The 14568-nt window shown below is 59.0% G+C and overlaps 1 protein-coding gene across 1 annotated transcript in view; it reads left to right on the forward strand.

Moving 5' to 3' along the window:
• Window positions 1-14568, forward strand: part of LOC140685710 (uncharacterized) — a 75082-nt gene that overhangs the window by 37808 nt on the left and 22706 nt on the right. Inside the window, exons 44-62 of the mRNA XM_072937792.1 lie at window positions 52-181; window positions 620-681; window positions 1602-1731; window positions 2170-2231; window positions 3152-3281; window positions 3720-3781; window positions 4702-4831; window positions 5270-5331; window positions 6252-6381; window positions 6820-6881; window positions 7802-7931; window positions 8370-8431; window positions 9352-9481; window positions 9920-9981; window positions 10902-11031; window positions 11470-11531; window positions 12452-12581; window positions 13020-13081; window positions 14002-14131. Of these exons, the coding sequence (XP_072793893.1) occupies window positions 52-181; window positions 620-681; window positions 1602-1731; window positions 2170-2231; window positions 3152-3281; window positions 3720-3781; window positions 4702-4831; window positions 5270-5331; window positions 6252-6381; window positions 6820-6881; window positions 7802-7931; window positions 8370-8431; window positions 9352-9481; window positions 9920-9981; window positions 10902-11031; window positions 11470-11531; window positions 12452-12581; window positions 13020-13081; window positions 14002-14131 (1858 nt within the window). The remainder of the gene's footprint in view (window positions 1-51; window positions 182-619; window positions 682-1601; window positions 1732-2169; window positions 2232-3151; window positions 3282-3719; window positions 3782-4701; window positions 4832-5269; window positions 5332-6251; window positions 6382-6819; window positions 6882-7801; window positions 7932-8369; window positions 8432-9351; window positions 9482-9919; window positions 9982-10901; window positions 11032-11469; window positions 11532-12451; window positions 12582-13019; window positions 13082-14001; window positions 14132-14568) is intronic.

Genomic DNA, 14568 nt, shown 5'->3' on the forward strand with positions numbered 1-14568 from the left:
GGTTTCTGGCGTTCGGTTCTTGTTTAATTAATTGCCCTCTTGTGTTCCTAGGGGTTGGCGACCGAGCCAGAGGCCGGCAGGCCAGCAGCCGATAGCCAGACGTTTGGACTTGCTCCAGGGCCAGTAACAGCGCATGACACCTTGAGCTGTGTTGATGGAGCTGGCCCAACTGACACGTTCGGTAAGTTAGTGTACACGTCTGGGGGTTTTCTGTCCCTCTCTTGTCTTGATCAGGCGTCTGTCCGGAAACTCAGTTTTCGGAGGGAGCAGTGCAGCTCTGCGGTAGAGTGAACGCATGCTTAGCAGGCAGGGCTTCCTGGATTCGATGCCCACTGCCTCCCTTAAACAGAACGCCTACTGTGAAACACCTGAAAGGTGTAGGTCCTGGCACAGCATCCGTCCCCTTTTGGGCGGTTGGCCTTTGCCACCTGTCCTCACAGAGATCCCAGCCACGACGGCGCTTCTCCTTCCAGGAGGTGCTTTGGCCCCCTGACCTCCTTCTGTGCCCCTTGGTTGCCCTGAAACACGCATGAGTTGGGGATAGGTGAGGAGAGGAGGGGGGTTTGAAGTTCCCAGAGGTTCGTGTCCCCATTAATGTACGTGTGACTCCTTCTTACAGGCCCCGTGACAGTGCCCCAGAGCGGAGAACCGGACGAGGCCGATGTCTTTTCCGATAAAGAGGTACCGTCTCCCTTTGTCACTGTTCTTCTCCTTCGTTCGGTAGGTAAGCGTCGGGGCACGCTGCAGCGGGGACGCCTGGGTGCTTTGAGCCTGCGTCCCCAAGTTTGCATTTGCCCGGGAAGGTCTGCGGGCTTACAATGTGGTCCATCCCAGTGCACACCTACTACAGTTACCGGGTGCTTCACGTCGTGTGACTGCACGACGCACCTGCAGCAATTTTGGAGGCTCACCTCGTGAAACGGGTGTCTGTATCTACGTGGTGTGGCCCAGTTCTTTTCCGTTAGCGTTTGTGAGGGGACGCTGGAGGCGGACCGCGCCCTGTGGCAGTCAGGTGCTTTGCTGTCGTCGTTTGATCTTGGCTTTTTTTCCTGTGGCCACCCTGACCTGAAAGTTACCAGGGGACGTCTGGCCTTGAATGTAGGGGCTTTTGCCCCTTTCCAGCCCATCGCCAGTAACAGTGCTGTAGTTTCCCTCGCGACTTCCTCTGATGCTTGACCCCTCAGCCTTTGGCCCAGGCTGCCCTTCCCCGGAAGCGCCCTCGCTTCCCCCTGTGTGCACTGGGTTGTGTCTCTGAAGACCCAGTGCGGGCTTCCCAGCGCCCCGTGACCTAGCGGCCTGCCACGGGCTCTCCTGTCCCTTGTGCCGCTCGCCCTGTGCCTCCGCCCTGGGTTGGAGAGCGGTCAGACTTCTGCGTGCCGGGTCGTCTTCCTGGCTCCCTCCCGGTGGCAGAGTCGAGAGAAGGGCCCCCACCCCCTTTCATGAGTTTCGGCAGCTCCTCCCAGGGGAGAGGGCTTATGATCTGAGAGGTGGCGTGCGTCCTTGTTGTCCCCATGACTGACTGGGGGAAAGACCCCGTGCGTGAGTGTGATGGTTTCTGGCGTTCGGTTCTTGTTTAATTAATTGCCCTCTTGTGTTCCTAGGGGTTGGCGACCGAGCCAGAGGCCGGCAGGCCAGCAGCCGATAGCCAGACGTTTGGACTTGCTCCAGGGCCAGTAACAGCGCATGACACCTTGAGCTGTGTTGATGGAGCTGGCCCAACTGACACGTTCGGTAAGTTAGTGTACACGTCTGGGGGTTTTCTGTCCCTCTCTTGTCTTGATCAGGCGTCTGTCCGGAAACTCAGTTTTCGGAGGGAGCAGTGCAGCTCTGCGGTAGAGTGAACGCATGCTTAGCAGGCAGGGCTTCCTGGATTCGATGCCCACTGCCTCCCTTAAACAGAACGCCTACTGTGAAACACCTGAAAGGTGTAGGTCCTGGCACAGCATCCGTCCCCTTTTGGGCGGTTGGCCTTTGCCACCTGTCCTCACAGAGATCCCAGCCACGACGGCGCTTCTCCTTCCAGGAGGTGCTTTGGCCCCCTGACCTCCTTCTGTGCCCCTTGGTTGCCCTGAAACACGCATGAGTTGGGGATAGGTGAGGAGAGGAGGGGGGTTTGCAGTTCCCAGAGGTTCGTGTCCCCATTAATGTACGTGTGACTCCTTCTTACAGGCCCCGTGACAGTGCCCCAGAGCGGAGAACCGGACGAGGCCGATGTCTTTTCCGATAAAGAGGTACCGTCTCCCTTTGTCACTGTTCTTCTCCTTCGTTCGGTAGGTAAGCGTCGGGGCACGCTGCAGCGGGGACGCCTGGGTGCTTTGAGCCTGCGTCCCCAAGTTTGCATTTGCCCGGGAAGGTCTGCGGGCTTACAATGTGGTCCATCCCAGTGCACACCTACTACAGTTACCGGGTGCTTCACGTCGTGTGACTGCACGACGCACCTGCAGCAATTTTGGAGGCTCACCTCGTGAAACGGGTGTCTGTATCTACGTGGTGTGGCCCAGTTCTTTTCCGTTAGCGTTTGTGAGGGGACGCTGGAGGCGGACCGCGCCCTGTGGCAGTCAGGTGCTTTGCTGTCGTCGTTTGATCTTGGCTTTTTTTCCTGTGGCCACCCTGACCTGAAAGTTACCAGGGGACGTCTGGCCTTGAATGTAGGGGCTTTTGCCCCTTTCCAGCCCATCGCCAGTAACAGTGCTGTAGTTTCCCTCGCGACTTCCTCTGATGCTTGACCCCTCAGCCTTTGGCCCAGGCTGCCCTTCCCCGGAAGCGCCCTCGCTTCCCCCTGTGTGCACTGGGTTGTGTCTCTGAAGACCCAGTGCGGGCTTCCCAGCGCCCCGTGACCTAGCGGCCTGCCACGGGCTCTCCTGTCCCTTGTGCCGCTCGCCCTGTGCCTCCGCCCTGGGTTGGAGAGCGGTCAGACTTCTGCGTGCCGGGTCGTCTTCCTGGCTCCCTCCCGGTGGCAGAGTCGAGAGAAGGGCCCCCACCCCCTTTCATGAGTTTCGGCAGCTCCTCCCAGGGGAGAGGGCTTATGATCTGAGAGGTGGCGTGCGTCCTTGTTGTCCCCATGACTGACTGGGGGAAAGACCCCGTGCGTGAGTGTGATGGTTTCTGGCGTTCGGTTCTTGTTTAATTAATTGCCCTCTTGTGTTCCTAGGGGTTGGCGACCGAGCCAGAGGCCGGCAGGCCAGCAGCCGATAGCCAGACGTTTGGACTTGCTCCAGGGCCAGTAACAGCGCATGACACCTTGAGCTGTGTTGATGGAGCTGGCCCAACTGACACGTTCGGTAAGTTAGTGTACACGTCTGGGGGTTTTCTGTCCCTCTCTTGTCTTGATCAGGCGTCTGTCCGGAAACTCAGTTTTCGGAGGGAGCAGTGCAGCTCTGCGGTAGAGTGAACGCATGCTTAGCAGGCAGGGCTTCCTGGATTCGATGCCCACTGCCTCCCTTAAACAGAACGCCTACTGTGAAACACCTGAAAGGTGTAGGTCCTGGCACAGCATCCGTCCCCTTTTGGGCGGTTGGCCTTTGCCACCTGTCCTCACAGAGATCCCAGCCACGACGGCGCTTCTCCTTCCAGGAGGTGCTTTGGCCCCCTGACCTCCTTCTGTGCCCCTTGGTTGCCCTGAAACACGCATGAGTTGGGGATAGGTGAGGAGAGGAGGGGGGTTTGAAGTTCCCAGAGGTTCGTGTCCCCATTAATGTACGTGTGACTCCTTCTTACAGGCCCCGTGACAGTGCCCCAGAGCGGAGAACCGGACGAGGCCGATGTCTTTTCCGATAAAGAGGTACCGTCTCCCTTTGTCACTGTTCTTCTCCTTCGTTCGGTAGGTAAGCGTCGGGGCACGCTGCAGCGGGGACGCCTGGGTGCTTTGAGCCTGCGTCCCCAAGTTTGCATTTGCCCGGGAAGGTCTGCGGGCTTACAATGTGGTCCATCCCAGTGCACACCTACTACAGTTACCGGGTGCTTCACGTCGTGTGACTGCACGACGCACCTGCAGCAATTTTGGAGGCTCACCTCGTGAAACGGGTGTCTGTATCTACGTGGTGTGGCCCAGTTCTTTTCCGTTAGCGTTTGTGAGGGGACGCTGGAGGCGGACCGCGCCCTGTGGCAGTCAGGTGCTTTGCTGTCGTCGTTTGATCTTGGCTTTTTTTCCTGTGGCCACCCTGACCTGAAAGTTACCAGGGGACGTCTGGCCTTGAATGTAGGGGCTTTTGCCCCTTTCCAGCCCATCGCCAGTAACAGTGCTGTAGTTTCCCTCGCGACTTCCTCTGATGCTTGACCCCTCAGCCTTTGGCCCAGGCTGCCCTTCCCCGGAAGCGCCCTCGCTTCCCCCTGTGTGCACTGGGTTGTGTCTCTGAAGACCCAGTGCGGGCTTCCCAGCGCCCCGTGACCTAGCGGCCTGCCACGGGCTCTCCTGTCCCTTGTGCCGCTCGCCCTGTGCCTCCGCCCTGGGTTGGAGAGCGGTCAGACTTCTGCGTGCCGGGTCGTCTTCCTGGCTCCCTCCCGGTGGCAGAGTCGAGAGAAGGGCCCCCACCCCCTTTCATGAGTTTCGGCAGCTCCTCCCAGGGGAGAGGGCTTATGATCTGAGAGGTGGCGTGCGTCCTTGTTGTCCCCATGACTGACTGGGGGAAAGACCCCGTGCGTGAGTGTGATGGTTTCTGGCGTTCGGTTCTTGTTTAATTAATTGCCCTCTTGTGTTCCTAGGGGTTGGCGACCGAGCCAGAGGCCGGCAGGCCAGCAGCCGATAGCCAGACGTTTGGACTTGCTCCAGGGCCAGTAACAGCGCATGACACCTTGAGCTGTGTTGATGGAGCTGGCCCAACTGACACGTTCGGTAAGTTAGTGTACACGTCTGGGGGTTTTCTGTCCCTCTCTTGTCTTGATCAGGCGTCTGTCCGGAAACTCAGTTTTCGGAGGGAGCAGTGCAGCTCTGCGGTAGAGTGAACGCATGCTTAGCAGGCAGGGCTTCCTGGATTCGATGCCCACTGCCTCCCTTAAACAGAACGCCTACTGTGAAACACCTGAAAGGTGTAGGTCCTGGCACAGCATCCGTCCCCTTTTGGGCGGTTGGCCTTTGCCACCTGTCCTCACAGAGATCCCAGCCACGACGGCGCTTCTCCTTCCAGGAGGTGCTTTGGCCCCCTGACCTCCTTCTGTGCCCCTTGGTTGCCCTGAAACACGCATGAGTTGGGGATAGGTGAGGAGAGGAGGGGGGTTTGAAGTTCCCAGAGGTTCGTGTCCCCATTAATGTACGTGTGACTCCTTCTTACAGGCCCCGTGACAGTGCCCCAGAGCGGAGAACCGGACGAGGCCGATGTCTTTTCCGATAAAGAGGTACCGTCTCCCTTTGTCACTGTTCTTCTCCTTCGTTCGGTAGGTAAGCGTCGGGGCACGCTGCAGCGGGGACGCCTGGGTGCTTTGAGCCTGCGTCCCCAAGTTTGCATTTGCCCGGGAAGGTCTGCGGGCTTACAATGTGGTCCATCCCAGTGCACACCTACTACAGTTACCGGGTGCTTCACGTCGTGTGACTGCACGACGCACCTGCAGCAATTTTGGAGGCTCACCTCGTGAAACGGGTGTCTGTATCTACGTGGTGTGGCCCAGTTCTTTTCCGTTAGCGTTTGTGAGGGGACGCTGGAGGCGGACCGCGCCCTGTGGCAGTCAGGTGCTTTGCTGTCGTCGTTTGATCTTGGCTTTTTTTCCTGTGGCCACCCTGACCTGAAAGTTACCAGGGGACGTCTGGCCTTGAATGTAGGGGCTTTTGCCCCTTTCCAGCCCATCGCCAGTAACAGTGCTGTAGTTTCCCTCGCGACTTCCTCTGATGCTTGACCCCTCAGCCTTTGGCCCAGGCTGCCCTTCCCCGGAAGCGCCCTCGCTTCCCCCTGTGTGCACTGGGTTGTGTCTCTGAAGACCCAGTGCGGGCTTCCCAGCGCCCCGTGACCTAGCGGCCTGCCACGGGCTCTCCTGTCCCTTGTGCCGCTCGCCCTGTGCCTCCGCCCTGGGTTGGAGAGCGGTCAGACTTCTGCGTGCCGGGTCGTCTTCCTGGCTCCCTCCCGGTGGCAGAGTCGAGAGAAGGGCCCCCACCCCCTTTCATGAGTTTCGGCAGCTCCTCCCAGGGGAGAGGGCTTATGATCTGAGAGGTGGCGTGCGTCCTTGTTGTCCCCATGACTGACTGGGGGAAAGACCCCGTGCGTGAGTGTGATGGTTTCTGGCGTTCGGTTCTTGTTTAATTAATTGCCCTCTTGTGTTCCTAGGGGTTGGCGACCGAGCCAGAGGCCGGCAGGCCAGCAGCCGATAGCCAGACGTTTGGACTTGCTCCAGGGCCAGTAACAGCGCATGACACCTTGAGCTGTGTTGATGGAGCTGGCCCAACTGACACGTTCGGTAAGTTAGTGTACACGTCTGGGGGTTTTCTGTCCCTCTCTTGTCTTGATCAGGCGTCTGTCCGGAAACTCAGTTTTCGGAGGGAGCAGTGCAGCTCTGCGGTAGAGTGAACGCATGCTTAGCAGGCAGGGCTTCCTGGATTCGATGCCCACTGCCTCCCTTAAACAGAACGCCTACTGTGAAACACCTGAAAGGTGTAGGTCCTGGCACAGCATCCGTCCCCTTTTGGGCGGTTGGCCTTTGCCACCTGTCCTCACAGAGATCCCAGCCACGACGGCGCTTCTCCTTCCAGGAGGTGCTTTGGCCCCCTGACCTCCTTCTGTGCCCCTTGGTTGCCCTGAAACACGCATGAGTTGGGGATAGGTGAGGAGAGGAGGGGGGTTTGCAGTTCCCAGAGGTTCGTGTCCCCATTAATGTACGTGTGACTCCTTCTTACAGGCCCCGTGACAGTGCCCCAGAGCGGAGAACCGGACGAGGCCGATGTCTTTTCCGATAAAGAGGTACCGTCTCCCTTTGTCACTGTTCTTCTCCTTCGTTCGGTAGGTAAGCGTCGGGGCACGCTGCAGCGGGGACGCCTGGGTGCTTTGAGCCTGCGTCCCCAAGTTTGCATTTGCCCGGGAAGGTCTGCGGGCTTACAATGTGGTCCATCCCAGTGCACACCTACTACAGTTACCGGGTGCTTCACGTCGTGTGACTGCACGACGCACCTGCAGCAATTTTGGAGGCTCACCTCGTGAAACGGGTGTCTGTATCTACGTGGTGTGGCCCAGTTCTTTTCCGTTAGCGTTTGTGAGGGGACGCTGGAGGCGGACCGCGCCCTGTGGCAGTCAGGTGCTTTGCTGTCGTCGTTTGATCTTGGCTTTTTTTCCTGTGGCCACCCTGACCTGAAAGTTACCAGGGGACGTCTGGCCTTGAATGTAGGGGCTTTTGCCCCTTTCCAGCCCATCGCCAGTAACAGTGCTGTAGTTTCCCTCGCGACTTCCTCTGATGCTTGACCCCTCAGCCTTTGGCCCAGGCTGCCCTTCCCCGGAAGCGCCCTCGCTTCCCCCTGTGTGCACTGGGTTGTGTCTCTGAAGACCCAGTGCGGGCTTCCCAGCGCCCCGTGACCTAGCGGCCTGCCACGGGCTCTCCTGTCCCTTGTGCCGCTCGCCCTGTGCCTCCGCCCTGGGTTGGAGAGCGGTCAGACTTCTGCGTGCCGGGTCGTCTTCCTGGCTCCCTCCCGGTGGCAGAGTCGAGAGAAGGGCCCCCACCCCCTTTCATGAGTTTCGGCAGCTCCTCCCAGGGGAGAGGGCTTATGATCTGAGAGGTGGCGTGCGTCCTTGTTGTCCCCATGACTGACTGGGGGAAAGACCCCGTGCGTGAGTGTGATGGTTTCTGGCGTTCGGTTCTTGTTTAATTAATTGCCCTCTTGTGTTCCTAGGGGTTGGCGACCGAGCCAGAGGCCGGCAGGCCAGCAGCCGATAGCCAGACGTTTGGACTTGCTCCAGGGCCAGTAACAGCGCATGACACCTTGAGCTGTGTTGATGGAGCTGGCCCAACTGACACGTTCGGTAAGTTAGTGTACACGTCTGGGGGTTTTCTGTCCCTCTCTTGTCTTGATCAGGCGTCTGTCCGGAAACTCAGTTTTCGGAGGGAGCAGTGCAGCTCTGCGGTAGAGTGAACGCATGCTTAGCAGGCAGGGCTTCCTGGATTCGATGCCCACTGCCTCCCTTAAACAGAACGCCTACTGTGAAACACCTGAAAGGTGTAGGTCCTGGCACAGCATCCGTCCCCTTTTGGGCGGTTGGCCTTTGCCACCTGTCCTCACAGAGATCCCAGCCACGACGGCGCTTCTCCTTCCAGGAGGTGCTTTGGCCCCCTGACCTCCTTCTGTGCCCCTTGGTTGCCCTGAAACACGCATGAGTTGGGGATAGGTGAGGAGAGGAGGGGGGTTTGAAGTTCCCAGAGGTTCGTGTCCCCATTAATGTACGTGTGACTCCTTCTTACAGGCCCCGTGACAGTGCCCCAGAGCGGAGAACCGGACGAGGCCGATGTCTTTTCCGATAAAGAGGTACCGTCTCCCTTTGTCACTGTTCTTCTCCTTCGTTCGGTAGGTAAGCGTCGGGGCACGCTGCAGCGGGGACGCCTGGGTGCTTTGAGCCTGCGTCCCCAAGTTTGCATTTGCCCGGGAAGGTCTGCGGGCTTACAATGTGGTCCATCCCAGTGCACACCTACTACAGTTACCGGGTGCTTCACGTCGTGTGACTGCACGACGCACCTGCAGCAATTTTGGAGGCTCACCTCGTGAAACGGGTGTCTGTATCTACGTGGTGTGGCCCAGTTCTTTTCCGTTAGCGTTTGTGAGGGGACGCTGGAGGCGGACCGCGCCCTGTGGCAGTCAGGTGCTTTGCTGTCGTCGTTTGATCTTGGCTTTTTTTCCTGTGGCCACCCTGACCTGAAAGTTACCAGGGGACGTCTGGCCTTGAATGTAGGGGCTTTTGCCCCTTTCCAGCCCATCGCCAGTAACAGTGCTGTAGTTTCCCTCGCGACTTCCTCTGATGCTTGACCCCTCAGCCTTTGGCCCAGGCTGCCCTTCCCCGGAAGCGCCCTCGCTTCCCCCTGTGTGCACTGGGTTGTGTCTCTGAAGACCCAGTGCGGGCTTCCCAGCGCCCCGTGACCTAGCGGCCTGCCACGGGCTCTCCTGTCCCTTGTGCCGCTCGCCCTGTGCCTCCGCCCTGGGTTGGAGAGCGGTCAGACTTCTGCGTGCCGGGTCGTCTTCCTGGCTCCCTCCCGGTGGCAGAGTCGAGAGAAGGGCCCCCACCCCCTTTCATGAGTTTCGGCAGCTCCTCCCAGGGGAGAGGGCTTATGATCTGAGAGGTGGCGTGCGTCCTTGTTGTCCCCATGACTGACTGGGGGAAAGACCCCGTGCGTGAGTGTGATGGTTTCTGGCGTTCGGTTCTTGTTTAATTAATTGCCCTCTTGTGTTCCTAGGGGTTGGCGACCGAGCCAGAGGCCGGCAGGCCAGCAGCCGATAGCCAGACGTTTGGACTTGCTCCAGGGCCAGTAACAGCGCATGACACCTTGAGCTGTGTTGATGGAGCTGGCCCAACTGACACGTTCGGTAAGTTAGTGTACACGTCTGGGGGTTTTCTGTCCCTCTCTTGTCTTGATCAGGCGTCTGTCCGGAAACTCAGTTTTCGGAGGGAGCAGTGCAGCTCTGCGGTAGAGTGAACGCATGCTTAGCAGGCAGGGCTTCCTGGATTCGATGCCCACTGCCTCCCTTAAACAGAACGCCTACTGTGAAACACCTGAAAGGTGTAGGTCCTGGCACAGCATCCGTCCCCTTTTGGGCGGTTGGCCTTTGCCACCTGTCCTCACAGAGATCCCAGCCACGACGGCGCTTCTCCTTCCAGGAGGTGCTTTGGCCCCCTGACCTCCTTCTGTGCCCCTTGGTTGCCCTGAAACACGCATGAGTTGGGGATAGGTGAGGAGAGGAGGGGGGTTTGCAGTTCCCAGAGGTTCGTGTCCCCATTAATGTACGTGTGACTCCTTCTTACAGGCCCCGTGACAGTGCCCCAGAGCGGAGAACCGGACGAGGCCGATGTCTTTTCCGATAAAGAGGTACCGTCTCCCTTTGTCACTGTTCTTCTCCTTCGTTCGGTAGGTAAGCGTCGGGGCACGCTGCAGCGGGGACGCCTGGGTGCTTTGAGCCTGCGTCCCCAAGTTTGCATTTGCCCGGGAAGGTCTGCGGGCTTACAATGTGGTCCATCCCAGTGCACACCTACTACAGTTACCGGGTGCTTCACGTCGTGTGACTGCACGACGCACCTGCAGCAATTTTGGAGGCTCACCTCGTGAAACGGGTGTCTGTATCTACGTGGTGTGGCCCAGTTCTTTTCCGTTAGCGTTTGTGAGGGGACGCTGGAGGCGGACCGCGCCCTGTGGCAGTCAGGTGCTTTGCTGTCGTCGTTTGATCTTGGCTTTTTTTCCTGTGGCCACCCTGACCTGAAAGTTACCAGGGGACGTCTGGCCTTGAATGTAGGGGCTTTTGCCCCTTTCCAGCCCATCGCCAGTAACAGTGCTGTAGTTTCCCTCGCGACTTCCTCTGATGCTTGACCCCTCAGCCTTTGGCCCAGGCTGCCCTTCCCCGGAAGCGCCCTCGCTTCCCCCTGTGTGCACTGGGTTGTGTCTCTGAAGACCCAGTGCGGGCTTCCCAGCGCCCCGTGACCTAGCGGCCTGCCACGGGCTCTCCTGTCCCTTGTGCCGCTCGCCCTGTGCCTCCGCCCTGGGTTGGAGAGCGGTCAGACTTCTGCGTGCCGGGTCGTCTTCCTGGCTCCCTCCCGGTGGCAGAGTCGAGAGAAGGGCCCCCACCCCCTTTCATGAGTTTCGGCAGCTCCTCCCAGGGGAGAGGGCTTATGATCTGAGAGGTGGCGTGCGTCCTTGTTGTCCCCATGACTGACTGGGGGAAAGACCCCGTGCGTGAGTGTGATGGTTTCTGGCGTTCGGTTCTTGTTTAATTAATTGCCCTCTTGTGTTCCTAGGGGTTGGCGACCGAGCCAGAGGCCGGCAGGCCAGCAGCCGATAGCCAGACGTTTGGACTTGCTCCAGGGCCAGTAACAGCGCATGACACCTTGAGCTGTGTTGATGGAGCTGGCCCAACTGACACGTTCGGTAAGTTAGTGTACACGTCTGGGGGTTTTCTGTCCCTCTCTTGTCTTGATCAGGCGTCTGTCCGGAAACTCAGTTTTCGGAGGGAGCAGTGCAGCTCTGCGGTAGAGTGAACGCATGCTTAGCAGGCAGGGCTTCCTGGATTCGATGCCCACTGCCTCCCTTAAACAGAACGCCTACTGTGAAACACCTGAAAGGTGTAGGTCCTGGCACAGCATCCGTCCCCTTTTGGGCGGTTGGCCTTTGCCACCTGTCCTCACAGAGATCCCAGCCACGACGGCGCTTCTCCTTCCAGGAGGTGCTTTGGCCCCCTGACCTCCTTCTGTGCCCCTTGGTTGCCCTGAAACACGCATGAGTTGGGGATAGGTGAGGAGAGGAGGGGGGTTTGAAGTTCCCAGAGGTTCGTGTCCCCATTAATGTACGTGTGACTCCTTCTTACAGGCCCCGTGACAGTGCCCCAGAGCGGAGAACCGGACGAGGCCGATGTCTTTTCCGATAAAGAGGTACCGTCTCCCTTTGTCACTGTTCTTCTCCTTCGTTCGGTAGGTAAGCGTCGGGGCACGCTGCAGCGGGGACGCCTGGGTGCTTTGAGCCTGCGTCCCCAAGTTTGCATTTGCCCGGGAAGGTCTGCGGGCTTACAATGTGGTCCATCCCAGTGCACACCTACTACAGTTACCGGGTGCTTCACGTCGTGTGACTGCACGACGCACCTGCAGCAATTTTGGAGGCTCACCTCGTGAAACGGGTGTCTGTATCTACGTGGTGTGGCCCAGTTCTTTTCCGTTAGCGTTTGTGAGGGGACGCTGGAGGCGGACCGCGCCCTGTGGCAGTCAGGTGCTTTGCTGTCGTCGTTTGATCTTGGCTTTTTTTCCTGTGGCCACCCTGACCTGAAAGTTACCAGGGGACGTCTGGCCTTGAATGTAGGGGCTTTTGCCCCTTTCCAGCCCATCGCCAGTAACAGTGCTGTAGTTTCCCTCGCGACTTCCTCTGATGCTTGACCCCTCAGCCTTTGGCCCAGGCTGCCCTTCCCCGGAAGCGCCCTCGCTTCCCCCTGTGTGCACTGGGTTGTGTCTCTGAAGACCCAGTGCGGGCTTCCCAGCGCCCCGTGACCTAGCGGCCTGCCACGGGCTCTCCTGTCCCTTGTGCCGCTCGCCCTGTGCCTCCGCCCTGGGTTGGAGAGCGGTCAGACTTCTGCGTGCCGGGTCGTCTTCCTGGCTCCCTCCCGGTGGCAGAGTCGAGAGAAGGGCCCCCACCCCCTTTCATGAGTTTCGGCAGCTCCTCCCAGGGGAGAGGGCTTATGATCTGAGAGGTGGCGTGCGTCCTTGTTGTCCCCATGACTGACTGGGGGAAAGACCCCGTGCGTGAGTGTGATGGTTTCTGGCGTTCGGTTCTTGTTTAATTAATTGCCCTCTTGTGTTCCTAGGGGTTGGCGACCGAGCCAGAGGCCGGCAGGCCAGCAGCCGATAGCCAGACGTTTGGACTTGCTCCAGGGCCAGTAACAGCGCATGACACCTTGAGCTGTGTTGATGGAGCTGGCCCAACTGACACGTTCGGTAAGTTAGTGTACACGTCTGGGGGTTTTCTGTCCCTCTCTTGTCTTGATCAGGCGTCTGTCCGGAAACTCAGTTTTCGGAGGGAGCAGTGCAGCTCTGCGGTAGAGTGAACGCATGCTTAGCAGGCAGGGCTTCCTGGATTCGATGCCCACTGCCTCCCTTAAACAGAACGCCTACTGTGAAACACCTGAAAGGTGTAGGTCCTGGCACAGCATCCGTCCCCTTTTGGGCGGTTGGCCTTTGCCACCTGTCCTCACAGAGATCCCAGCCACGACGGCGCTTCTCCTTCCAGGAGGTGCTTTGGCCCCCTGACCTCCTTCTGTGCCCCTTGGTTGCCCTGAAACACGCATGAGTTGGGGATAGGTGAGGAGAGGAGGGGGGTTTGCAGTTCCCAGAGGTTCGTGTCCCCATTAATGTACGTGTGACTCCTTCTTACAGGCCCCGTGACAGTGCCCCAGAGCGGAGAACCGGACGAGGCCGATGTCTTTTCCGATAAAGAGGTACCGTCTCCCTTTGTCACTGTTCTTCTCCTTCGTTCGGTAGGTAAGCGTCGGGGCACGCTGCAGCGGGGACGCCTGGGTGCTTTGAGCCTGCGTCCCCAAGTTTGCATTTGCCCGGGAAGGTCTGCGGGCTTACAATGTGGTCCATCCCAGTGCACACCTACTACAGTTACCGGGTGCTTCACGTCGTGTGACTGCACGACGCACCTGCAGCAATTTTGGAGGCTCACCTCGTGAAACGGGTGTCTGTATCTACGTGGTGTGGCCCAGTTCTTTTCCGTTAGCGTTTGTGAGGGGACGCTGGAGGCGGACCGCGCCCTGTGGCAGTCAGGTGCTTTGCTGTCGTCGTTTGATCTTGGCTTTTTTTCCTGTGGCCACCCTGACCTGAAAGTTACCAGGGGACGTCTGGCCTTGAATGTAGGGGCTTTTGCCCCTTTCCAGCCCATCGCCAGTAACAGTGCTGTAGTTTCCCTCGCGACTTCCTCTGATGCTTGACCCCTCAGCCTTTGGCCCAGGCTGCCCTTCCCCGGAAGCGCCCTCGCTTCCCCCTGTGTGCACTGGGTTGTGTCTCTGAAGACCCAGTGCGGGCTTCCCAGCGCCCCGTGACCTAGCGGCCTGCCACGGGCTCTCCTGTCCCTTGTGCCGCTCGCCCTGTGCCTCCGCCCTGGGTTGGAGAGCGGTCAGACTTCTGCGTGCCGGGTCGTCTTCCTGGCTCCCTCCCGGTGGCAGAGTCGAGAGAAGGGCCCCCACCCCCTTTCATGAGTTTCGGCAGCTCCTCCCAGGGGAGAGGGCTTATGATCTGAGAGGTGGCGTGCGTCCTTGTTGTCCCCATGACTGACTGGGGGAAAGACCCCGTGCGTGAGTGTGATGGTTTCTGGCGTTCGGTTCTTGTTTAATTAATTGCCCTCTTGTGTTCCTAGGGGTTGGCGACCGAGCCAGAGGCCGGCAGGCCAGCAGCCGATAGCCAGACGTTTGGACTTGCTCCAGGGCCAGTAACAGCGCATGACACCTTGAGCTGTGTTGATGGAGCTGGCCCAACTGACACGTTCGGTAAGTTAGTGTACACGTCTGGGGGTTTTCTGTCCCTCTCTTGTCTTGATCAGGCGTCTGTCCGGAAACTCAGTTTTCGGAGGGAGCAGTGCAGCTCTGCGGTAGAGTGAACGCATGCTTAGCAGGCAGGGCTTCCTGGATTCGATGCCCACTGCCTCCCTTAAACAGAACGCCTACTGTGAAACACCTGAAAGGTGTAGGTCCTGGCACAGCATCCGTCCCCTTTTGGGCGGTTGGCCTTTGCCACCTGTCCTCACAGAGATCCCAGCCACGACGGCGCTTCTCCTTCCAGGAGGTGCTTTGGCCCCCTGACCTCCTTCTGTGCCCCTTGGTTGCCCTGAAACACGCATGAGTTGGGGATAGGTGAGGAGAGGAGGGGGGTTTGAAGTTCCCAGAGGTTCGTGTCCCCATTAATGTACGTGTGACTCCTTCTTACA

The sequence above is a fragment of the Vicugna pacos genome, chromosome 15, assembly GCF_048564905.1.
Source record: "Vicugna pacos chromosome 15, VicPac4, whole genome shotgun sequence".
Lineage (NCBI taxonomy): Eukaryota > Metazoa > Chordata > Mammalia > Artiodactyla > Camelidae > Vicugna > Vicugna pacos.